General features: G+C 42.5%; 1 protein-coding gene across 1 annotated transcript in view; it reads left to right on the top strand.

Annotated features, from left to right (window-relative positions):
* Nucleotides 1-19,092, top strand: part of sdk1 (sidekick cell adhesion molecule 1) — a 143,999-nt gene extending 124,907 nt beyond the window's left edge. The window contains exons 31-46 of the mRNA XM_022738073.1: nucleotides 944-1,145; nucleotides 4,855-4,958; nucleotides 5,129-5,199; nucleotides 6,029-6,167; nucleotides 7,648-7,704; nucleotides 7,879-7,980; nucleotides 9,263-9,378; nucleotides 13,189-13,375; nucleotides 13,461-13,598; nucleotides 13,685-13,846; nucleotides 14,545-14,670; nucleotides 15,301-15,465; nucleotides 15,975-16,112; nucleotides 17,536-17,656; nucleotides 17,751-17,880; nucleotides 18,787-19,092. Of these exons, the coding sequence (XP_022593794.1) occupies nucleotides 944-1,145; nucleotides 4,855-4,958; nucleotides 5,129-5,199; nucleotides 6,029-6,167; nucleotides 7,648-7,704; nucleotides 7,879-7,980; nucleotides 9,263-9,378; nucleotides 13,189-13,375; nucleotides 13,461-13,598; nucleotides 13,685-13,846; nucleotides 14,545-14,670; nucleotides 15,301-15,465; nucleotides 15,975-16,112; nucleotides 17,536-17,656; nucleotides 17,751-17,880; nucleotides 18,787-19,092 (2,264 nt within the window). The remainder of the gene's footprint in view (nucleotides 1-943; nucleotides 1,146-4,854; nucleotides 4,959-5,128; nucleotides 5,200-6,028; nucleotides 6,168-7,647; nucleotides 7,705-7,878; nucleotides 7,981-9,262; nucleotides 9,379-13,188; nucleotides 13,376-13,460; nucleotides 13,599-13,684; nucleotides 13,847-14,544; nucleotides 14,671-15,300; nucleotides 15,466-15,974; nucleotides 16,113-17,535; nucleotides 17,657-17,750; nucleotides 17,881-18,786) is intronic.
* The last annotated feature ends 3,802 nt before the right edge of the window (nucleotides 19,093-22,894 follow it).

The raw sequence follows: 22,894 nt of genomic DNA, 5'->3' as shown, positions 1-22,894 counted from the left end.
ATTTCTTGGTCATGTATTTGTGTATAAGTGTCTCTAATCAGCGTTTCTAATCAGCTTTTTACATGCATGCATGTGTTCGACAAAGACTTCAGGCAGAGAAATCATCACTGTGACAGCAGAACAGATGAAAGGAAAGATCATTACATGCATGCATCCTTTATTCAAAATAATTCCATTCAAAGTGTAAATATGTCAGACTCCACTGCCAAACTATTAGCAAAATGTAGACACTATCATGCTGTTGGAGAAGCTGTGCTGTCTCTAGCCCGTCCCCCTCATGGCAGTTTAAGCCCCCCCAACACACACATACATGTATGATATCACTACTGCAGTTAGAATAATAGCATAGAAACTGTTCTGGACGCCTGTAATGGCCCAACACTTAACCAGAACACTTTGTTTGCTTTTCCTTTAATTTGTCATCCACGCATTTATCTCCATCACAAACAGCCACATTTGCGATGGAGATAAGTGTTTGGATGTTTTGACCTTTTTTCATTTTTTTCTGGCATCCAGAACCTTCTTGATACATGGTAACATGTAAAAGCTCTGTCCTTTAATTTGTCACCCGACTGTATATCTAAAGCACTGAGTGCAGTCTTTTTCTCTTGCAAACAAAAATACACAAACAAATGTGATAACAGCCACATAATGTTAAACCGCTAAAAACATAATCTTGTGTAGGAATCGGTGTTTGGAATCTGTCGGAATATCAACAAGTGTTTATGTTTTTTTTTATCAAAAAATAGCTGCAGAAAATTTCATTTGCTGCTCACAATTTTTTCTCATCCTTCCCCTGCAATTCCCCCGTCTCTGTCCCTGTCACATCACTTTTTCTACCTTCTCTCTCTTCGCCTCTCATCTCTCCTTTGCCTCTTTCGTCTCCTCCCACTCTCATCTTTTTATCTTCTCTCTTTTCCCCTCTTCCATACCGCATCCACAGAGCGTCCCCAGCCGCCAAGGAGGTTGTCTGTTCTTCAGGACGGGGTTGAATCTCGCCGTCTCCGCCTCCACTGGGTGACTGGCGGCTCAGGCTCCTCTCCCCTGAGATACTTCACTCTGCAGGTCAAACAGCTGCCCAGCGGGGACTGGAACACACACGTCGCTGACATCCCACACAACAAGACCGCCTGGACCGTTGACGGGTACGCACACACACACAAACACACAAATATACACATAGCTGTTGTGTTTGCTTAAACCCCTCCTTCAAACAGTGATTGTCCAATCACAGCTTACCAATAAGCAGCAGCTCTGTCAAGTTCTGACTACTCCATCTATAAATAATTTTTAGAGGTAATTTTTATTTTAGTGTTTCCAAGAGCAGAAGCGTAAGGAATGGATGTTTGCTCTAACATACATCACAAACGTTAGCATGACTAGCTAACAAGCCTACTACCGCAGTACAGCAGTAACTTTCATGAGCCATGTCACACTTCATGGGGTTACAGGTGACAGTACAAAGCTCCAATCACAGCAGCAGCAGTGTGGAAGCCAGTCCTTGATGCCTTTATATCAGAGTTTAGCCTATCGTTAACATCTCTGTCCTGCTCTTTATTGGATTTTGGGAGAGTTTACACTCCAGCAACCCCAGCAAGCTTCCCCGAGATAGCATTGCATTTGACAAACATATCAGTTAGTTAAATCTAACATTTCTCGCTTGTCCAGGTGTGTAAGCTAAGAGGCTAAACAGGATTATGTTAGGATGAAATTTTTCCTCATTATCCTACACTGTCATGCAAGCTGTTTCTGTATTTCCATGTCTTCTACCTCAGTCAGGATTTTTGCCCTTTTAATTTTAGCCTCAATCTTTTGGCTCAGTGTGGCCAGAAAGCTGCATATTTACTTTCACAAGATACTTGTTTTAAATCGAGTCAGCTTGAAATATGTGCTGTGTGAGAGCAGAAAGCTTGACAGGCATAGCAACGGTATCTAAGGGGGGACAGGGCTCACCTAACAGTCAATTAGGCCATGTCAAGTATCCTTGGAGAAAACAGGCATAATTACTGTTTTTTCTTTTTTGCTTTCATTACAGAGCACTAACAAGGAAATGTTGTTTAGCATGACACGCTGCATTTGAATTAGTTAAAGTCAATCTGTAAAAAAAAAAAATCTTGTAATGTTTATGCATCCCTGGGGAGAAGATGGACAAAGAGGGGGGATACTGTGAAATGTCAAGGCAGAGAGTAGAGAATTAGAGCACAAACAGAATGGCTTTATTTATTTATTTAGCACAGGAAGTAAAGAAAAGGTTTTTGGAGTGAAAAAACATAAACCACAAAAAAAAAAAAAAAAACACCAGGGAGAGTAGAGTAATCATAATCACTGCAGAAACGCGGAGGATCTCAGTCACCTAATCACACAGGAACAGCAGGAACTGCTCTGTGTTTTTTTCCTCTTAATAATTTCTCACTCTGGCTTCATGCTTTCAAGTTTGTTTCTGCGGTTTATCTATTTTCTCTCTCTCTCTACAACTTTTCTTTTTACCTTTTCATCAGTCATCCCTCATGTTGTCGCCACCTCCTCCCCTCCCTCCCTCCATCCATCCATCCATCAACAGCCAGTGCTTTCAAAAACCATCAGGCTCGTATTTTTTCCTTCATATGTCCTCAAGCATCACCCCCACTCATCCCATAGAAGAGTGCTCCATTGCTATTGAATGTCTTCCTTTTCTACTCCTTTCTATTTTTCGCTCCATCCTCTCCTCCCTGGTGAGACTGTCATTACGGCAGCAGGTGATGGTGGTCAGACTGGATAGATACTCCAACTTTGCTGATAGCCTGAGTAGCAGGACTGTGATGAGGCTTATTTTTGTTTGGTGTGTGTTCTCTGCTTCATGACTGTTTGTGTGCGCACCTTCGCGAGCTATCACAGGGCTATTTGAGATGCTGAAGACTGTTCTCTCTCTGTGTCTGCATCAGCCTGTTTCAAACCTGCCTCAGGGAGAGTCTATCTGCCACGATGGCGGTGCTGCTGCTGTTGTTTTGATGCTGTTTTTTAGCTCATTCTATCACTGAATGCTCTCATTACAGCGCCGGATGGAGGAATTAGCTTACATCTCCGTATGCTCACACTCATACTTACTTGTTATCTGTCCTTAATTGTTGTTTTCCAGTGAGACATCTTTGGAACCAAAACATCGAATTCCCCGGGCTAGTGCGCAGACACATATAAAGTCCACACGCACACACTTTCAAACACTGTCCTTAACATCCTCCCAGTGCTCTTGGTACCCCACCATCTTTGAGCTTGGTGCCTTTGATGTTCTATTCCTGCGATACCCACAACCCCATAGGGCCTTTTCTTGTCCCTTATTGGGCCCGGCTCATTATTATACAAGAAGACACTTGAGCAGTTCTCCTGTCGCCTGCTGAATTTCTAACTGGTCCTCTGAAGTCTCCTAGGCACTCTGTAAATAAAGTCTAGAGAGGGAACTTGCAGGTAGATGTGTGAGCAGGAGTGGAATGACTTCTTATTACAAATTATTAAAGCTCCCATTAACTCCCGTTAAAAACAGGTTAAAATCAATTAAAAATATAAGAAAAATGACTATTTTGCAGCCAACTGTCCTTCATAAATTACAATCAACTTCCCACAGTGTGTGGGAAAGGATGCATTTATACTGTTTGCGTCCCATAAGGCACCATGCAGCAGGCTTGTTCAGCTAGTCCCTGTACAATAGGTGCATGTTTGTTGGGCTGATTGTAAGTGGCTCTAGAGCAAATTGTTTTCAACATGACTGATGTAAATTGTTATTCTGCGCTTATTAATGCTTTCACCTTGCACAGAGGAGAAATGCAGATAAGATGTTGTGGTAGTATGGCAGTAAAAAATACTTTGGCAGGGGAGACAATTAGGAAAGGTGTTAGATAATTATTATTCAAGACCTTCTCTGATCTTCAAAGGCCACTGAAAGAGCAAAACATGCCTTGTGAGAGGGGGAGAAGGTGGTTTTGGGAGGAAGTTATTTCCAAATTGTTAAAGGTACCCAGTGGAGTTTTTTGACCACTTGTGGTGCTGTGTAATAATGTTTTGATGAGTGGTATTCTTTGTATCTTGTATAGAACATGTGCCTTTTTTTTGGCGTTTTCCTAGTAGAGTAAGAGCACAAGACCACAAGCCGATGTTAACAATGTCAAAACGTTCAAAAGAAGGTTTTACAAAGGCTTTATGGGGAAGGGAATGCATTCACTGTGTTTGTAGGTACCCACAATGCTGTTTGGTGAGAAACTCTGGGTGGAATCAAAAAATTCTGCCTTAACTTTATTTGTGTAACGCCTTTCATACCATTAAGTGCAATTCAATGTGCTTTACGGGTGGCTGAAAAGAAAATAATAAGACAGTCCAAATATCAGCTGTGAAACAATAGGAGACTAAAGCACAGTCATGTAGCTAGGAGGAGACAGTGAGGCACAACTTTCACCCATGGCACATCTTTCAAGTAAAAAAGATTTATTGTGAAATTTATTGTGAGTACTGAGAGAAGATATTGCTGACTACTGTTGATTGATGTCTGTAAGGCACAGCTGGTCCTGAGGAGACTCCCTACCAAGACATGCCTTCAGCTGTTGTGCTATCATAAAAGTCTTTCGCTCAAAATCACAAGTCTAACTGTATTGCTGTGGTTTTATCGGCTAAATTACAAACGAAATCCCCTTATTAGTAATAAAATCACATGGAAACAATATTGTGAATCTTGCATGAGGATCATGGTGCAACAAGTCCAGCAGCCTTTCGCAAAGTTTCAACAAACTGATTCATCAATTTATGCATTAAATAAATCCTGCAGATGATATAATTGAAGTAAAATGGAAATATATATTTTTTTGTGTGTCCATATGTGCGCATGTATAGGTTGAAGCCCTTCACGTCATACAAGTTTCGGATGCTGGCCACCAACGATATAGGAGACAGTGTCCTCAGCAAAGAAACGGAGGCTGTTACAACTCTGCAGGACGGTGAGAGACTGGGGGGCGCTTATGGAGCAAAGGGAGGAAAGAAAGTTGAAGACGAGGAAATATGTAGATTTTAAAACATAACAGAAGAACTGTGAGGGGATGGATAGAAGCAAGTCTGTCTGTTTGTTTGTTTTTCTTCCTCACTCTCTTTCTGTGTGTTTTCTTCCCAGTGCCTGATGAGCCTCCAGTGATCCTCGCAGTAAAACCAACAACCACTACCTCAGTCCTGGTGCAGTGGAAGGTATTTTCGGACTTGTAACACAACAGTCCCAGAGACTCATGTGCGCCATATTCACACATGCCTACACAACAAACTTTTGAGTACAGGTTAATCACTTACTTGGAGAAGGAGACCCCTGCAGACTTACTGCATGCAGTGTCTGTACGTGTGTTTGCGCTGTGTGTGTTTTTGTCTGTGGATGCAATTACCATTATTACTGAAGCAGGAAAGGTCAGAGGGCAGCACAGACAGATTGGAGAGATGGAGGGAGAGGTGGATGAACAGACGGCGGGACAGACAGTCCTGGGTAGGGGAGAAAAATGTTCACAGTCCTAATGAGGATATAGCAGCAGGAGAGATGTTAGAGAGCGAGAGAGGCAAACATCGGTGATGTCCAACAACAGAGGAAAAAGAGAGAGAGCGGAGTTATGGAAAAACAGAGGTGGTTAAGAGCCATGGTGATATGTGAATGGACAGTAAATACAACCTAACAACTTAACTGCTCATCGCCCTTCCTCCTCTGTTTGAGAATGTCTTTTCTTGCTCCTTCTTGCCTTATGTCAAAGCAGAAGGAGGCAGTGAAAAAACAAAGTCACCAGCAATTTCATCATCCTTTACAAGAGTGCCAAATTCACTGAAGCATCACTTTGTCTGTGCGGGTTACAGCCAGACCAATCCACCAGCCCTTTAAAGTGGACTCTGCTGATAAAATACTGCTCTTCCTGCCTGCCAGTTCCCTGTCACTCGCCAAGAATGAAAATTAGCATACTGCAGAATTCTCAGAAGTTTTCTGTTTGAGGAATGGATCGCTAATACTTTTCCACTGGTGCCTGTGTGTGCTTGTTTCCAGCGTCCCATTGACGACAGCATTAATGGGGTGTTGACTGGATACCGGCTGTACTATAGAGAGCTTCCCGTGAACGCCTCCACTTTCACTGAAGCAGATGTCCAGACGACCAAAAACACCACCACAGGTACCCTCATTACAGGTGAGTAGCGCTGATACTAACGCCACACTTGTCAAACTTCTGTTCTTCTGTTCTTGATTACAGACAGACCTGGACAAAAGCAGGGCTCTCATTGCTCATTTTGTCAACTGCAGCTAGCTAGCTAATTGAGCAAATGCATTCTCCGGGTGACTTTTAATTTGTTTCCAGATTTGATATTGCACTAAAACAGATGAAAACAGTCAGCATCACCACTACTTGATGATTTATGTATATGACTTGGGAATAAATCAATCAATGTGCTTATGTTCGATAAGGAATATGTAAGATCATACATTTTATTTTAGCATAACCCTGTTTAGCCGCTTTACTTACATACCTATAAACCCTCTGGTTGAAGATTTTTCTCCATGGCCTTGGAAGTAACATGTGGTTACAAGTACAGTGTGATAGTTAGTCAGCCATGCTAACACTTGCAGATTAGATTAGATCAAATAAACACACCGTTTTCCATTCCTCACACTTTTGTTCGTCTGGTTTTGGTTTTGAAGAGGATAATAAAAGGCCTCCAAACTTTTTAATGAGTATGGCTCTTACTATAGTATCATGCACTCCACTTCAAAAAGTGGAGGAATCCAAGATTTGACAGATCTGCTCTGTGCCTAGTTACAGTTGCTAAGCTATGATTGGACAATTGCGTTTCAAGGGATTTTTCAGAGGTTTAGCAAACGGTCAGTGGCTCTATGATTTTAGAGAGAGCTTCACTTCCATAATCAATGAAGTACATCTCTGGCTGTGGGTTTGATCTACTGCACTGAAATCTTTGGTTTGAAGAAAAAATATTTCAGTGACAGTGCATTTATTATGTGCAATCAAAAAATGAGCAATAAAAGAAAGGAACAGTGGTGAAAAAGTTTGCTTTGCAACAGTAAGTACATTGACAGTGTTTGTAAAAGGTTTAAACCTGACAGTTGTACTGGAGTGTTTATAGAAAGATCTCGTTCAATTGTTCGTGCTGCAGTGCAAGCCTAGCATTTTTAATTTAACCCATTTTGCCTTGTTTTCAAAAAAAGAAATCTTTCAGAGGTCTTAAATGTCAAAGAAAAAAGAACTGAGAGTAAGAAATAAGAAAAAGATCTTCTCAGATGTATTCCACATCAGAGCAGAGACCAGGGATGAACTGTGTGTGGATTTGATGACAGATTGAGCGAATGGCCCTCATCGGACCATTGTTTTCTTATGAGACCACCTATATTGCACTATAACATTGCAATAATAAAATATTATTATGCACTGTGAAGCCTGAAGTGCTTTATAGTAGATTGACTATCTGCTTGACTAGATTGGCAGATGGACAATTCCGTGTCCATCCGACGTCCACTGAGTCAGACAAGGGTACTGAAACATAAAAGTCTTTAATACAGTCATTTTATTGAATTGCATTATAATTGCACAATTTATTGTTGAACCTGAATTGTTTATTGATTTACTCTCCTTCCATTTTTCTCTCATTCTCCCCAAGCCAAGAGCACCTTCAAGACAGTCAGTAGCGCCTCGCTCACAGAGTTTGAGTTGACACGTAAGTAATTTAAAATGGAACTGGGAACTAAAGCTCCAGGGATCTTTATGTTTAGCTTTAGCTTTAGTTAGCGTTACGAGGAACCACTTTCTAAAATAAGTGTCAATCACAGCCATGTCATGTTTGTCATGCATGTTTTATAAAAGTTTTTAAAGTACTGTTATTTCTCTGTAGAGCTAAAGAAATTCAAGCGTTACCAGATCGTTATGACAAGCTACAACATCATTGGAGAGAGCCCACCCTCCACCCCGGTTGAGGTGTCTGTCGGCGAGGCAGGTAAGTGAAAACAGAAGCGAGTCACCCTGTTTAAAGCTGCTATGGCTGCGGGTACCAGGCTTTTGCCAAAGTGAGCCCTTCTGCACCTCAGGGACCTGTACCTGCACCCAGTGAAGTGGCGGTTGAGTGGGTGTGTGATGTCCTGTGCTATTGTATATGTGATGGCCTTACAGTTGAGCTCTGAGAAGCTCCATTTATCTTGGCAGCAGGGTTGGTTGGTTGTTGGTTGTTGTCCGACTTGTTTTGTTATCATTGATGAGGATGAGGTGCTGGAGTGAATTATTACTATTTCTTTTGTTTTCCTGACATTGAGATGAAGGTGTTTATGCACTCACTCCACTGGGTGAAGTGGTGTGAGCATAGCAATAGTCCAGAACAGAATGGTTGTCTGTGCGAAGAACAAGAAGGGCTGTGTCGTAAGAGTATTTGAGGGGAGTGGAGCAGATGGATCAGATGGCAGGTGCTGACTTGTTGTAGCTTCCGGATCATAAGGTGCCTTTGGATGGTGTTGAAAGCAGAGCAGTCCACAAAGAGTATCCTGGCGAGGGTACCTGGGGAATCCAGGTGCTGGAGGAGGAGGTGCAGCAGGCAGGCCACAGCATCCTCTGTGCCCCTCTTGGCCCTGTTGGCAATTTGGAGATGGTCCAGTTGTTGGTTGACAATTGGCAGGATGGTGTGTAGCAGCAGCTTCTCCTCCTTGGAAACTACAAACACACAAACAAGAGTGCATTTGCACAAATTTGCATGTTATGATAGCAACACCCACATATTTTTGCAATTTCTCTTACAATCTCACACTCCCTACATCAGACCAGTTCTGCTTTCATATTCAAGGGGTGTGTGTAGCGTGTGTGTGTGTGTGTGTGTGTGTGTGTGGGTGTGTGTGTGTGTGTGTGTGTGTGTGTGTGTGTGTGTGTGTGTGTGTGTGTGTGCGTGCATGTAGAGTTTAGTAGGTTATACATATCACATGCCGAGGAGTGAGAGGTGAGGATAAGCAGCAGGAGTGGGAGGGGGTGGCAGAAAAGGCTGGAGGGGGATGATGAAATGGGGTGATATGGCCTTTTCTCTCGCCTCAGGTGCACACTGCTGAGTGTTCATGCATATGTGTGGTACAGTGGAGTAACAAGGTACTGCCTTAGGCCCATTCTAATTGGAAGGATAGAACATATCTTCTCTACTTCCCACTCTAACACCCAGCCGCACACACACGCACACACGCACATGCACACACACACGCACACACACACAGTTACTGCCTAACAAAACATCTCTCCTGCTGCAGCTCCATCGGTGGCCCCCCAGTCTATAAGAGTGTCAGCTGTGTCTCCCTCCATCCTGGAAGTGACCTGGGACACACCCCCCCTCGAGACCCAGAATGGACTCATCCAAGGATACAAGGTGACACACAGAAAAACAAACACACACACACATGTATACACACAAAGAATTCCTTGTGGCAGCTACACTACATACAAGACACGAAAAAAAAGCAAACGCACACAGTGCATGAGTCTCCACGTGGTAGAAAAGCACACAGCGCTGTTTATGTCTGCATTTAAAATGTCTCCACTCTTGTCTTGGAGGAGATTTGCTCTGCTGCACCTTCAAGTGTCCTATAGAGACAAGAGAAAGAGAGAGAATTAAGTTAGAGGAAGAATCTGAATATCCTTTAATGGTTTCAATATCACTCCTCTGCCTGTCTCTCCTCCTCAACTCCCTTGTCCCACCCCCTCTCTCTTAGTACTTCAAACACAAGGTTATCTGTCCTGCTTTAGACACATTGATTTCTGCAGGAGTAGAGGGGGGAATGGAGAAGAAAGAAGGGAATGTAATATTTGCAGAGTGAAGGAATGAGACGAGCAAGTGATCCCTGTAGAATCCTGATTAGAGAAGAGGATCGAGGGAATACGTTAAAACTGCCAGAGATGGATGGACATGGGGAGGGGAGTGTGAGGCAGAGGGGGGTTAAGGAGATTAAGATGAGAGAAATAGAGCAAAGAAAGAATGTTTAATGAATTTATAGGTTCTGACTTCTGTTAACATCCCTACGTTGTTAGACGAGCAGCACAGACCTCAGGTAGGACTAACGGTAAACTTCACTGCAGAGTATTTTTCCACAGTTGAAGTTTGATGAAATGTCCTCGAGGGCTTGTTAAACACCCTGAACATCATGGCTAAGGGGTAACAGGTATTACCCAACGATGCAGGTCCTGTCAACAGGAATCTCTCAAACACACTCGAAGTAAAAGGTTGCACCTTATGAAATGTTAATCTGAGCAGCAACAGACAAACCTTCAGTACAAATTGGTCATCCATAGTTCTGATTGAATCAATCCACAACTGCACATCCTCGTAGTATCAAGTTTTAGTATTTTTTTCCAAATGGGTCAGTTATTTATAATAGAAGTGCAGTGGAGACAAACAAAAACCTAAAAAAGATCCTAAACCTAAAACCTAAAAACTGTTTCCTCCTGCGTGATACAAACATCCAGCTGCTGTTTTTCATCATGACTTAAGATCCTAAATCAACTCTTTAACAAAAGAGATGGTTGGAAAATCCATTTAAGGTTCTTGAGCTTATCACATCATATTAAAATCATGTTCAGTCATGGCAACTTCAAATTGTTTTTTAGACTAATCCTGAGGGTCTCGCACGTACCCAATACCAAAATAGATCTTTAAACAACAGAGTGGATTACAAAACAGCAGAGTGGACTTTTTTTTTTACTAAGCCATTAGAATGAAGTGTCACAAAAGATATTTCCTATTTTCTGAAATAATAATGTTTTAAATGGAAATACCTCTTTTATGTAGAAGGTAATACTTTTTGAATCGAGCAAATGGATGAGTTACTCTGTATCTCATTATTGTAAGAGCATGTGGAAGGACAGAGATGGTTTAATGCTGCCCTCAAGTGCTGCTCATGAGCTGCTACTCGTACCAAGTTTGGAAGTTGTAAATATAGCTCAGGATGCTTTGTGGTGTTTTATGTCAGGAATAATAACAAAATAGACCCCTTTACAAAAAGTAAACCAAACTGCACAGACACAGTTTATGTTCCAGGAAGAAACACGCTGTTGGATCTACCTGTATGTAGCTGCTAAATTCAAACAAAAAACAAAATACTTGACTTGAATTACCAAATAAAAACATCAGCATACATCACCTCTGAATATTAAGACCATTTCTTAAACATCCTTGCTAAATATCTTTAAAGACCTTAGAGCTTTTACTGCTGCTACACCTCCTTGATCTCCTTGCACTTATTAAATAGATGTAGTACTTAGTTATTACTCCAAGGTCTCCTGCTGCACTGGAGCTTTAGTGATGTCCTTCACTTGTAAGTCGCTTTGAATAAAAGCATCTTCTTAATGACTAAACTTAATGTAAATGTGTCTAAATGACCACTCTGTTACTGTATTTATTATAATGTTTCATGTAGGAACGCCTATGGTAATAGCAAAACAACTAACTGTTGTTGTTGGCTGACACGACACTGATGCCAAATACATGAAATCAATCATATCATATCAATATCTGTTGGTTTCTCACTTTGTATCCATCTTGTTGGTCCACAGATCGACAACACACTGACAAGTGCCAGAAAACAATATGTCTGGTCTGTCTGTTCTTATGAAGGCCACAGTTTCATGATCTGATTACAGTTTTAATGAGCCGACAAACCATGTACTGTTTGATTAGATACCCGGGTGGTTGATTGCCGCTGAATGCTTGTCAAGGAAAAAACATCCATGTAGTGAAACATATTTGTTTTTCTGTTACTTTGTATTTAAAGCTTAAACATTTAAGCTTCAAATAAATGAACCACCCTGAGAAGAAGTCCTGTAACAGCTGCTGTGGCTGTTTTCTCCCTCTGAGGGCTTATAAGACTGTTTACAAGATACTTTTTCTTATTCATTTCTAATGCATGAGGCCCAACCACCTCTGTAACCTTGCTGTTAGTGTGTATCAGATATGGCTGCACAGTGTGTGTAGGGAAAGTCAAAGCAGTTCTCATGTTAAACCAGCCATTTTTGCTGTGCTCTCAGCTGGTGTTTAAAAAATTAATAGATGAAAGTATTCCCTCTACATTGAGCTTCGGATTGAACAAAATGTGGTGATTTGTAAAGGGTCAAATTTAAAGCAAGAAGTACCATTATGAGCAGGAGCAGCAAGCTGTTTTAATGCATCAAACAGATTTTGTTACTGGATATGCATTTATATAGGCTGTTTACTGGCAGTAAGATATCAAGTATATTGCTCATCTGTTTTCTCTCATTATATACGGCCTGTTTCATTAAAAGTTTGTGACCTACACTACAGTCTAGAAGTCACAGGATTTCAAAAGGAATTTGTTTTGTCAAAGTATGAAACACATTTCTAAAATCACCACATTCATATGAAATTTAACCAAAGACTGATTGTTTTATATTGAAAAAAGCTCATTTTGGCATCATTAAATTGTGAAATTCACAAGCTACACACTATGAGGTCTTAATATTGATATTGATCTCATCATACTAGGTGTAATAATCAGGTGGCCTTTGTTCTATTGAAGCTAACAGGGATCGACCAAAGTAGCCTGTGTGTCTTCATTACTGGCCGATGTCATGACTGTTAATGGTCATGTCCAAGATTATTGTGCCATTCACACATGAGCGTGTGCGGTCTGCAAAGACGTGGGCGAGGATGTTGGTCCATGTAAGGTTTGTTAAAATGCTACACACAGAGATTTTATTCTACATTTCTGACTGGTTGGAAACTGGTAATTACAACAGTCCCAGTATGACATGAAAACAGCATTGTGCTTGTAAGTGCAATGTCATGTCACTGAATGTAGTGTGAAGGTTTAAAATGAGGAGAGAAAGATATATGAAGGGATATTAATATATTTTTTGCATAAAACAGACAAAAAGGGCGATATATTTACCTAGACCAGAGGTATGTGAAGAACTGGTGCTTAACCTTCAGTTAAACTGTCAGCGCCTAAACAAATCTCTCCATAACCAACTTTCTCTTCCTTGTTAAACAGCGCATGAGCACTTGTATTTTATATGGATCAATAAGGGCACCTCAGGAGCAAAGGACAGACAGTAAATAACACATATATTTGGCAGAACTGAAGTGAGGGAGAAGAGAAAACAGGAGCAGGAGAATCTTTAAGAACAGAGCCAGTGTGGTTGAAGGTGTTTATTTCCCGCGTTGTAGATCCACTACTGGGAGAGGGACAAGCAGAACCAGAGTGAGAAGGTGAAGATGATTTTTGTCCCAGACACACGTGTGCATCTCACCAACCTGACCAGCTACACGCCTTACCTGGTCACACTGACAGCCTTCAACACAGCAGGAGACGGACCGCCCAGTGACCCCCGCGGGGCTCGGACCCTGCAGTCCGGTACGGAGTGGTGACAGTTCTGTTCCCTTTTTGTCCTGTATTCGTCTTCCTTTTATTTCATTAGTCATTCTCCATGTGTCTGCAGCTCCGAGCCAGCCCAGCTACCTGTCCTTCTCCGAGGTGACAGGAGGAAGTGTCAACGTGTCTTGGGGAGCTCCGCTCACTCCTAATGGACAGCTGGAGGGCTACAGGGTCGTCTACCAGCCCACAGCTCCTGTTCAGGGTATGCACACACATATTCACAAACTGAGAAAAACTCTTGTTGAGGAGGAGACTGACATTTCTTTTGAACTGTCTGTGTGAGAGCAGGAGTGAGTAAAGTTGTGACAGTGGACGTGAAAGGCAGCTGGCAGCGATGGCTGAAGGTTCGGGACCTGGTCAAAGGAGCAACGTACACGTTCAGTGTCCAGGCTCTCACAGTCAGCCATGGGCCCCCCTTACAGGCAAACATCACTGCTCAGCCTGTGCAGGGTAGGTATGACCGTAACTTTGTGTTTGCATAAACAAATATTAGTTGACTCAACTGGGGCTGAAACTAATAATTGTTTTCTACAGATTGTTAAGTCTATAACTAGAGAAAAATGCCCAATGCAGTTTCTTCACATATTTTGTGATGTCTGACCAAAGGTACAAAACCCAAAAATATTCACTTTACAATGATGGAAAACAGAAAAATGCAGCAAATGTGCAATACTCACATTTAAGAAGCTGTAACTACCAAATATTTGGCATTTTTACTTGAAAAATGACACTGTGACTCAAACGATGCTTTGATTTTCAAAATACTTGTCGATAAATTGTCTTTCGATCAACTAATCAGTTGCTCAACTGATCGGTTCATCTCTAGACTCAGCTCCCAGTTAGGGAAATAAAGAGTTGAGATTTGGTATTTAATTTGGGTCCGTATTAGATACGGGTTAAGGTGAGGGTACAGGTTGGGATAAGGCGTGTTCAGGTCGTATGCTACCTGTGCTTGTGTGAATGCTGCTATAAAGAATGAAAAACATTCACTGTATGTACTTGGTTGAAATATGTTTATGTTGATGCATTTACGTCAACAGACTCACAAACTGACTAGTGGTTATGGTAATAGTCAGTTAAAGTTTTCAGAAAAAGAACGTACATAAGAGCTGTGTCCTCAGTATTTGTGTCTGTGTGTGACGTTATAGGCACCCCTGGGTCTCCTATGGAAATGTCCATCACAAAGACGTCCTCTGCTCTCAATATCCACTGGTCAGAGGGAGATATCGGCGCAGCACCCGTGACTGGATACGTTATTGAGGCTCGTCCCTCGGGTGAGCTCCAACACGAACGCCACAGAGAGATTAGCCATGACTTAACTGACATGCACCTTTTCATCATGTACAGTCATTCTTTCCTTTAATCAAGGGAGAGGTTAAGTGTCACTCACTCGGCGCTAAACTTTACTTGGCGCTGCTGTCTCCAGATTCATTAAGACCTGCTGTGCAAATCAAGTCAGCAGTAATTTTCTAATAAAGCTTACCAGAAGTCTAATACAGCAAGTGAACGTCTGCGGGAATGCTCTGCAGGGGAGACTGTAGACTGTGGTATGATTCTACTTCTGATAATAATACTAATAACCATTTTATTAATGGTAATAACAGTGATCATCGTCATCATCACACAATCATCATCACTATCATCAGCTGGAAGGGAATTTGATTTGATTTGTAATCTTCTTGAATCACATCATGACATCTGAAAGGGCATCGCCTCTCTTGTCTTTGTCTGATAGTCCATCAAACTGTGACTCTCTCTCTCTCTCTCTCTCTCCCTCCCACTCACTCTCTCTCTCTCTCTCTGTCTCTCTCTCTCTCTCCCTCCCTCTCTCTCTCTCTCTCTCTCTCTGTCTCTCTCTCCCTCCCTCTCTCTCTCTCTCTCTCTCTCTCTCTCTCCCTCTGCAGATGAGGGGGTGTGGGATGCCTTCATCAGACCCCTCCCTCCCAGCAGCAGATCCGTGTCAGTGCCGATGGAGCGCCTGAGGTCAGGGATCAGCTACGAGTTCAGAGTCATCGCTGTTAATCGCTATGGTTACGGACAGCCAAGTACACCCTCTGCTGCTCTCGCTGGTAAACACGGACGCACACACACACTGCTGGAGCTCGGGTTAATGAACAAACCCAGGGTGATCCAACTTGTGTGATTGAGCTTTGACTGAATTTCTGGTCTGTTGGATTCACTGTAGGAAGTTAGTATGATTGTGGTCTGTGTGCCTTTGGGTGTGTTGCCATCTAGAGGCAGAGTCGTGCAAACTACAACTGAGCTTATTGTGCAAGCCATTATGTTTTCTAGCTACAGTATTACTCCAAATTTATTGTTAAATTATAAATCATGAGAAGTCTTTAATCCAGACGTTCATGTAGCTTCTTCTCTCTTCCCCATTACCTAACCGAGGGAAAGAGATGGTGGTTTGTTTTAGTCAGATTGGAAAATTGTTATGACAATTCAATGGCTCAATTAAAGAGTCCGTCCTCATTTACAGACTGTGAGGAGTACTTCTGGTCCTGTGGGAGAAACTACAGCTTCAACATGGATCAAAGCGTTATATCCCCCCTTACATGTGTCCCTCTCCCTGCAGCGCTGTCGGAGCGTCCCTTCTATGAGGAGTGGTGGTTCCTACTGGTCATGGCTCTGGTGGGACTCATCCTCATTCTGGTCTTGGTCTTCACCCTGCTGCTGCATGGACACAGCACCAAGTACAAGGCCTGTGGCACAGGTCTGTAGCATTGTTGTTCAGGCTGTAAAATGATTTCCTGATTCGATTTCGAGTCGAGAATTGGTTCATTTTGATTCGTTTCACCGATGTTGTGTAAAATTCTTCTAAGAATGTATCCTGAGAACTTTCTTCTATGTTCAACAAGTGAGCAACACAATTGTTTCCTTGTACACATTTTTGGATAAATTGTTAATGGTTATGAAACTGTGGAACAAAGATTTCTTTTCCTTGGCAAATGCAAAAGACTAAAACTTTATACATCTGCATTTTGAGTGGTTCTCAACTGTTACAACAATTGAGAACCACTCATGCAGACCTTAAGAATGATAGAGAAAAAACCTGCACCACTTTCAAGGGCGTCATTATTCCCGTGGATCTCTCAGTGGAGAGGTCCACGGGAAAGATTGCTAACTCCAGTGTTTCATCCCAGTGTTTATACTCAAACCTGGACGTGGCTCTCTTATGTTTGAGCTCACACCACCTCCACAGGGTCAGTGAGAGAGCTGAGCAGCCTGGAGCTGGAGGGATCAGAGTCTTACTCAATGAAGCCTCGGTGGGACAGATGCTCACCAACATGAGTTGAAGGACAAACTCCCTCCTCATTATGACAAAACACTGTTAGTTTGTGTGATGTGTTGCCCAGTAACTCATCTAAAGCTTTGCCTCTTCATGTTGAGACTTTCCTTCCTGTCTGCCTCTACGTTTCTTCTCCTCTCAGGCTTCCTGTGATGCTCTTATTTGCAGGCACAGCAGTCACTTTGTGTGTGTGTGTGTGTGTGTGTGTGTGTGTGTGTGTGTGTGTGTGTGTGTGTGTGTGTGTGTGCGCACGCGTGCGTGCCAACATCTGCAATACAAAATGAGTCCTAATAAGCAGGTTACATCAGGACAGCTGTTAATCTGAGTTGCCACAGAAACCTTGGCACAACCTCTGGGCAGCAGAGTGATCAAACACAGTGAGGGAGTTGCTGTAGGAGGACTGAGAGCAGGCAGGGCGACCACACAAACATTAACACAACGGAGGAATGAATAGGAGTCATTGAAATTTTTGTTCAGTTGGCTTTAAATCATCCAGAGCACCTTGGTGTGCTCCAACCATATTTCTTCCAATTTAAAACCTGACATTGTTCCCTTTATTGTTCCTTTTGTTATGGTTATTGGTGCCTAAATGATGAAGGTTTTCTGCGTGGTTATTGCCTGAGTGCCAAATTATGCATTCGTGTTTCATTTGCTTCTTATTCTCAAGCCTGAGAGGTAGCTGAAAACAAGATGAATAAAAGAATGATCACACATAAAGTCTGCACAGCGAGAGGAACAATTTCAGGACAGCTTTTCTACGGTTATCCCGTACAAGTGACTGAACTGCTTTGAATTTTTAGTATTTATCTGAACTGATTCCATCTGATTCCTTCTCTTTTTCCTCCAGGGAAGCACGTGTCCACAGCGGAGGAGTCTGTAACTCTGGACAACGGAGGATTCACCGCTCTGGAGCTCAACAGCAGAGCGCTCAACACCAAGAACTCCTTCCTGAAAAAGAATGGGACCAGGTGAGCACTCGCACACACACTGACACACACACTGATTTGATGAAAATATATCACATGTGGCAGATTTAATGTCTGTATGTGTGTGTTTGTGCAGGTCTCCTCCGAGGCCCAGTCCAGGTGGTCTTCACTACTCAGACGAGGACATCTGTAACAACTATAATGGAGCCGTGCTCACGGAGAGCACCACACTCACTGAGAAGCCCACTGAGGTCTCTGAGTCAGAGGTACCTCTAGCTCTCTCTCTCTCTCTCTCTCTCTCTCTTTAGTAGTAGGCTTCAAACAGTTAAGACACATCCCATGTTATCTTTACCATCTATACTACTCTATACTGACCATGTAATGTCAATGTATAAGGTTCCAGCCAGAGACCTTTATTACATGTCATCCCTCGCCCCCCTCATTTCATGTCAAATCTCTAGTTACATGTTTAATAAAGGCAAAAAAGAGTAATTCTTTTGTGTCCTCACTACTTGGCTTAATGAATTTGTAATCCCACCTCTGTACTGCTTTGTTTATTTTTTCCCAGCATTTTTTGCTTTTATTAGTTGGCACACAGTGGAGACATGACAGGAAATGAAGGGATGGAGGGGGGGGGGGATGTAGGCCACCAGAACACCCCTGATTTGCCAAATAATTTATCATCTATCATTTATCACCAAAAAAAAAAGAAAGTAAAACCAGCCAGCCATTTTCATGCCACTGTGAAACCTGGACTCTTGTTGTATTCTTGGATAATGAAAGATGTTTGATAGACACTTGAGAAAGAGAAAGTGCTCTGCACTGTGCTGGTGTTGTCAGCCTGAGATGTTGCTTGTGGAAGAAGAAAAGGTGGAAATGAAAGCTAAAGACAAATCACATTAAGTGGCTAAGATCACCATTTAATGTGATTGGACAGGATGTGCTGTCAGAGAGCTCTCTCCAACCCTCTGCCTCCACCTCTCATGCAACATGCTGATTTGACCAAAATGCTGCCCATAATGGATTAAAAGTGCCAACAGTGCTATTTAAGAGCTGGACAATATTATCCAAATGTCTGTGGTTCAAGCCGGGCTGTGGCGCCTTGCTTGATGTCATCCCCCTCAGAATCTAACCCCTGCTGTGTCTCTGTATATGTGTTTGTATGTCTCCAGTTAACAGACAGTGACTACGAGGACGAACAGCCAAAGCACTCCTTCGTCAACCACTACATGAGCGACCCCACCTACTACAACTCCTGGAAGCGGCAGCCCAAAGGCCTTAAAGGGATCGGCGCTCCTTTTGGCTACGAGGAGTGCGCCACCGCAGACACGGAGCCCTACTACCAGACCGTGGTCACCCAGCACAGCACAGGTGGCGCGTACACACCCACAGGGCAGCCTGCGCACACACATGTCAACCCCAACACCAACCCGCCGGGATCGCGCACCCCTGTGACGGGATTCTCCTCATTTGTTTGACTCTAGAGACAAAATCTGCAGAAAATGATACACACACACACGTACACAAAATGAAGGAGGGGGGGGGCCGGTGTGTGTTTGGTCTAAAGGGGAAAGAGCTGACGGCTTCTGAGGACAGAGGAGGACAAAATAAGGAGATGTGGGAAGGACTGGTGACGAAACAACCCTTCATGCCCCAAAGAACTAAACCTACACTTCTCACTTGCCCTCTGCCCTCGTTCACAATGATCCTCACTGTGTTGACGAGTGTGTGTTACTCCCCTACTCTTTTACGCCTCTGTGTCACTGTGCTTACACACACAGTTACTGTTCTCGTTTTCCACACTTTCACAACGGCGGTACTACCAGATAATCATGCCTATTCCAGAGACTCTCCAACGAGAGCTGAGAGCTAGATGAGTCAGTTTTTGTAAATGAGAGAATTTGAACTGGTTGAACATGGAATTTCTGCACAACGCTTCTTCTCTGTTTTCTGTATTTACACATGAGTGCACAAAAACATACACATGCATTCTCTGACGCGCCATTTCAGTATCTCCCACTGGGAGAAAGGAACTTCAAAGGTGAGGAGAAATATAAAAAAAGACGGCACAGGAGGGAGCAGCTTTTGTTGACAGACTGAATTCATGTACACAAACGCAGCTGTCAGGTTTAAAAGACCACCACACAGAGGAAAAGAAAAAAAAATAACATTCGATAATCATCGTATTTGATAAAGGATGGAGAGCAAGTGTGGGCGAGGGTTCTTCAGCACTTAAGGCATTCTCAGTGAGCGTGTTACGCGGTTTCTGAGAGGGATGTGTGATGTTTGGGGTGGAATATATGAAAAACCATGTTTGTTTTTTTTTACTGTCCACTGCCTGTTGTCAGTGCTCCTTCTACCACAGCTCCCCAAGCCATAATGTTTGCACTGAGCCGAACCCCCACACATTTCATCTTTATTCTGCTGAAGTTTAATTTTTTACAAGTCCGACTGTGTGTGTGTGTGTGTGTGTGTGTGTGTGTGTGTGTGTGCGTGTGCGTGTGCGTGCGTGTGAGTGTGTATGACACGTGTGTGTACAAGCATGCGTGAAAAAAATGGCTCTATGCCCTGTTCACCTGTCTCTATTGTTCACTGCTAAGCAAAGTGTGCCATTGTATGTATGTTTGTATTTTTAAGATGGATTTTGTACAGGGAAACCCTTTTTACTTGTGCGCTGTTGTATGTAGTTCTGCCACGTTTGTGTAATTCAAAGCAAATAGTGAAACAGCACAGGAGAGAGTTCACAGCTACACTGACGGATGAACAGGAAAACGCGGAGACAGAATCATAAAAAATTAAACTCAGTGGACGAGTATGGAACAAGATTACAGGACATTTTAGTGAATCATTCTTGTTCAAACTGTGCGTGATTGATTTTTGAACCACAAGGCCCCACTATCTGAACCCTGGCCTCCACTCCAGCAGCCGGGCTGACACACATGTACTTTGTACATCTCAACAAGTGCAAACAAAAATCGTCGGTTTGTCGCTCATGTTTGATTTAAAGATTCTCACCCACCCAACCTGCCCGCCAGCAGCCTCCTCACTCTGTCACGCTTGTTTTGAGTCCCATACAGCGTGTGAATAAATGGTCATTGTTTAACAGTGCGTCTGTGTGGTCTGTTTTAGTGCCGGGACAGTGAACACGTCTGTGAGCATCACCCTCTATATTACATTAACTGAATTAAAGATGTATTTTAAAAGAACTAACTCTGAGTAATCCTCAAGTAAATTCACTCACTGATCAACCAGGCCTGTGAACACTGGTAGTGTCATTTGTTAAAGCACTAAAAGAAGGGAAGGACCAGCGCTTTATCAGCTGTTGTCTGCTCAGTGTTCTGCTGAGTGTGTGCAAGGACCTGTGTGATGTTTTTCCCTGAATTTACAGAAACTGATTCCAGCAGGTAGTTCAATTATTAAACAGTTATGTAAGAGGTAATTCAGCAGAGACAAAGTGCATTAATTACAGCTGTGGTAAACACTTTGCAAACTGCCATACAGTGGTGGAAGAAGTAGTCAGATCCTTTACTTAATTAAAAGTACCAATGTAAGAATTTAAAAATACTTTAATATGTTCTGCATTCAGAATCCTAAAGTAAAAGTACAGAGATTTAACAAAAGCATGAACATAACGTATCAAAAGTAGAAGAACTTGTTCTGCAGAAAAATGTCCCCTGTGACTGATCTTATCATGTCTGAAATTCATATCTGTTAAAACTAATGCATGAATGTGTAAGCACAGTTTGGTAGTTCAATCACCAGATAAAAGGGGTCATGAGGTGATTAATGGGACAGGAAAGAAGAAAAAACTTCATTCTGATAAACAGTATAAAATCTGTATTTTTTTTATTTTTTGGAAATTTTACCTACTTTGGCTTAAAACTATTAAAATTAAATTAAACCATCCAAGAAGTTTAGAGGGGAAATCACTCTTGATGACAACTTGACAAATATGTCACAAGCCAAAATGGTTTTATCCTCAACAAGACACTATTTTAAAAGTATGTGTATATGTTTTTTGGTCTGTCTTAATCTGCAAGTAACTCATTCATTCATTCATTCATTCATAAATACAATGAAGTAAAATTATATTTTATATCACTTAAATAAATGTACTTAGTTGCATTCCACTCCTGCTGCCATATATTCTCAGATAAATGGTTGGGTCACCCAAATTACACATGGTACTATATATAACCATGAAGTTAATTTCAGTTTTATTTGTCAAAGGTTAGAGATATTTGTCTCTGAAATTTCTACCTCCACCCAAAAGCTTAAAGCATTCAAAAATAAAATACTACTATAACACAAACGTGTAAGACTCAAGTATGAACACTGTCGTATGTCTCCCGGCCGGCAGGGGGCGCTGTGGGGCGGTGAAGCAGACCCGGGGGAAATGTTGTGGTGTCCGGAAGAGGGACTGTCAGCATGGCGGATGTATTTTTCACTTCGTGCTTTACCAATTAGCCCAATGTTTTGATATAATATCACAACGGTAACCGCCGCGCAGCAGTGAGCTGTTTCCTCAGATAGTTAACGGCTGCAGCGGCTCGGAGCCGGAGCAGCCGTTACACCGCTCTCTGCCCCCGTCGGACCGCACGCGTCTGGACTTGTGACCCAGTTTGGTTTGGTGAGTTGTCGTCTCCTCATTCTCAATTGTCGGTTAATATAGTCAGAATAAAACTCCTTCTTTCTTCTGTGGCTGCATCTACGTCTGTCCTGTCTCTGTCGGTTGTGGAGGAGGGGCAGGTCTGTCCGTTAAAGCTAGAAGGCGTCGGTTAAAAACCACTGACATGTTCATTCTGCTGTGTCTGTAGTTTGAGTTTGTAGTGTGTTGTTGTTATAGTGACCATACTGCAGTTTGCAGTTCGTGATAGCTTTTCATTCAGTTGGTAGTGATGGGGAAAGAGACGCAGGGCTCCCAAACAACAGCCCAAACACCCAGAGTGAAGCAACAACACATCTGTAATCCCCGACCAGCCCAGGGGCCCCCTGAAGCCCCCTCTACACACACCCACACACACCCCCATAACCGGGCCCCAGTCACTATAAAGTCAACTGGTGTTAATCTCTCAAAAAATGTAGTATTTATATTGCAGGTGGGACAGATAACTATTATATGCAGCAATAAATGATTGGATTAGTTACACTGATGTTGGAAAAGTCAGGTAAAAAAAAAAAGTCTGTTCAACTCCACATTTGATTTGTACCTTACATTTATGATATTTAAGACTATTTAAGAGTGGTAGGAAAAGTAATAAAGACCCTGTGGTATGAGAT

The sequence above is a fragment of the Seriola dumerili genome, unplaced genomic scaffold (genome assembly GCF_002260705.1).
Source record: "Seriola dumerili isolate Sdu_G_001 unplaced genomic scaffold, Sdu_1.0 BDQW01000035.1, whole genome shotgun sequence".
Classification (NCBI taxonomy): Eukaryota; Metazoa; Chordata; class Actinopteri; order Carangiformes; family Carangidae; genus Seriola; species Seriola dumerili.
This window is presented reverse-complemented; position numbering and strand designations above follow the sequence as displayed.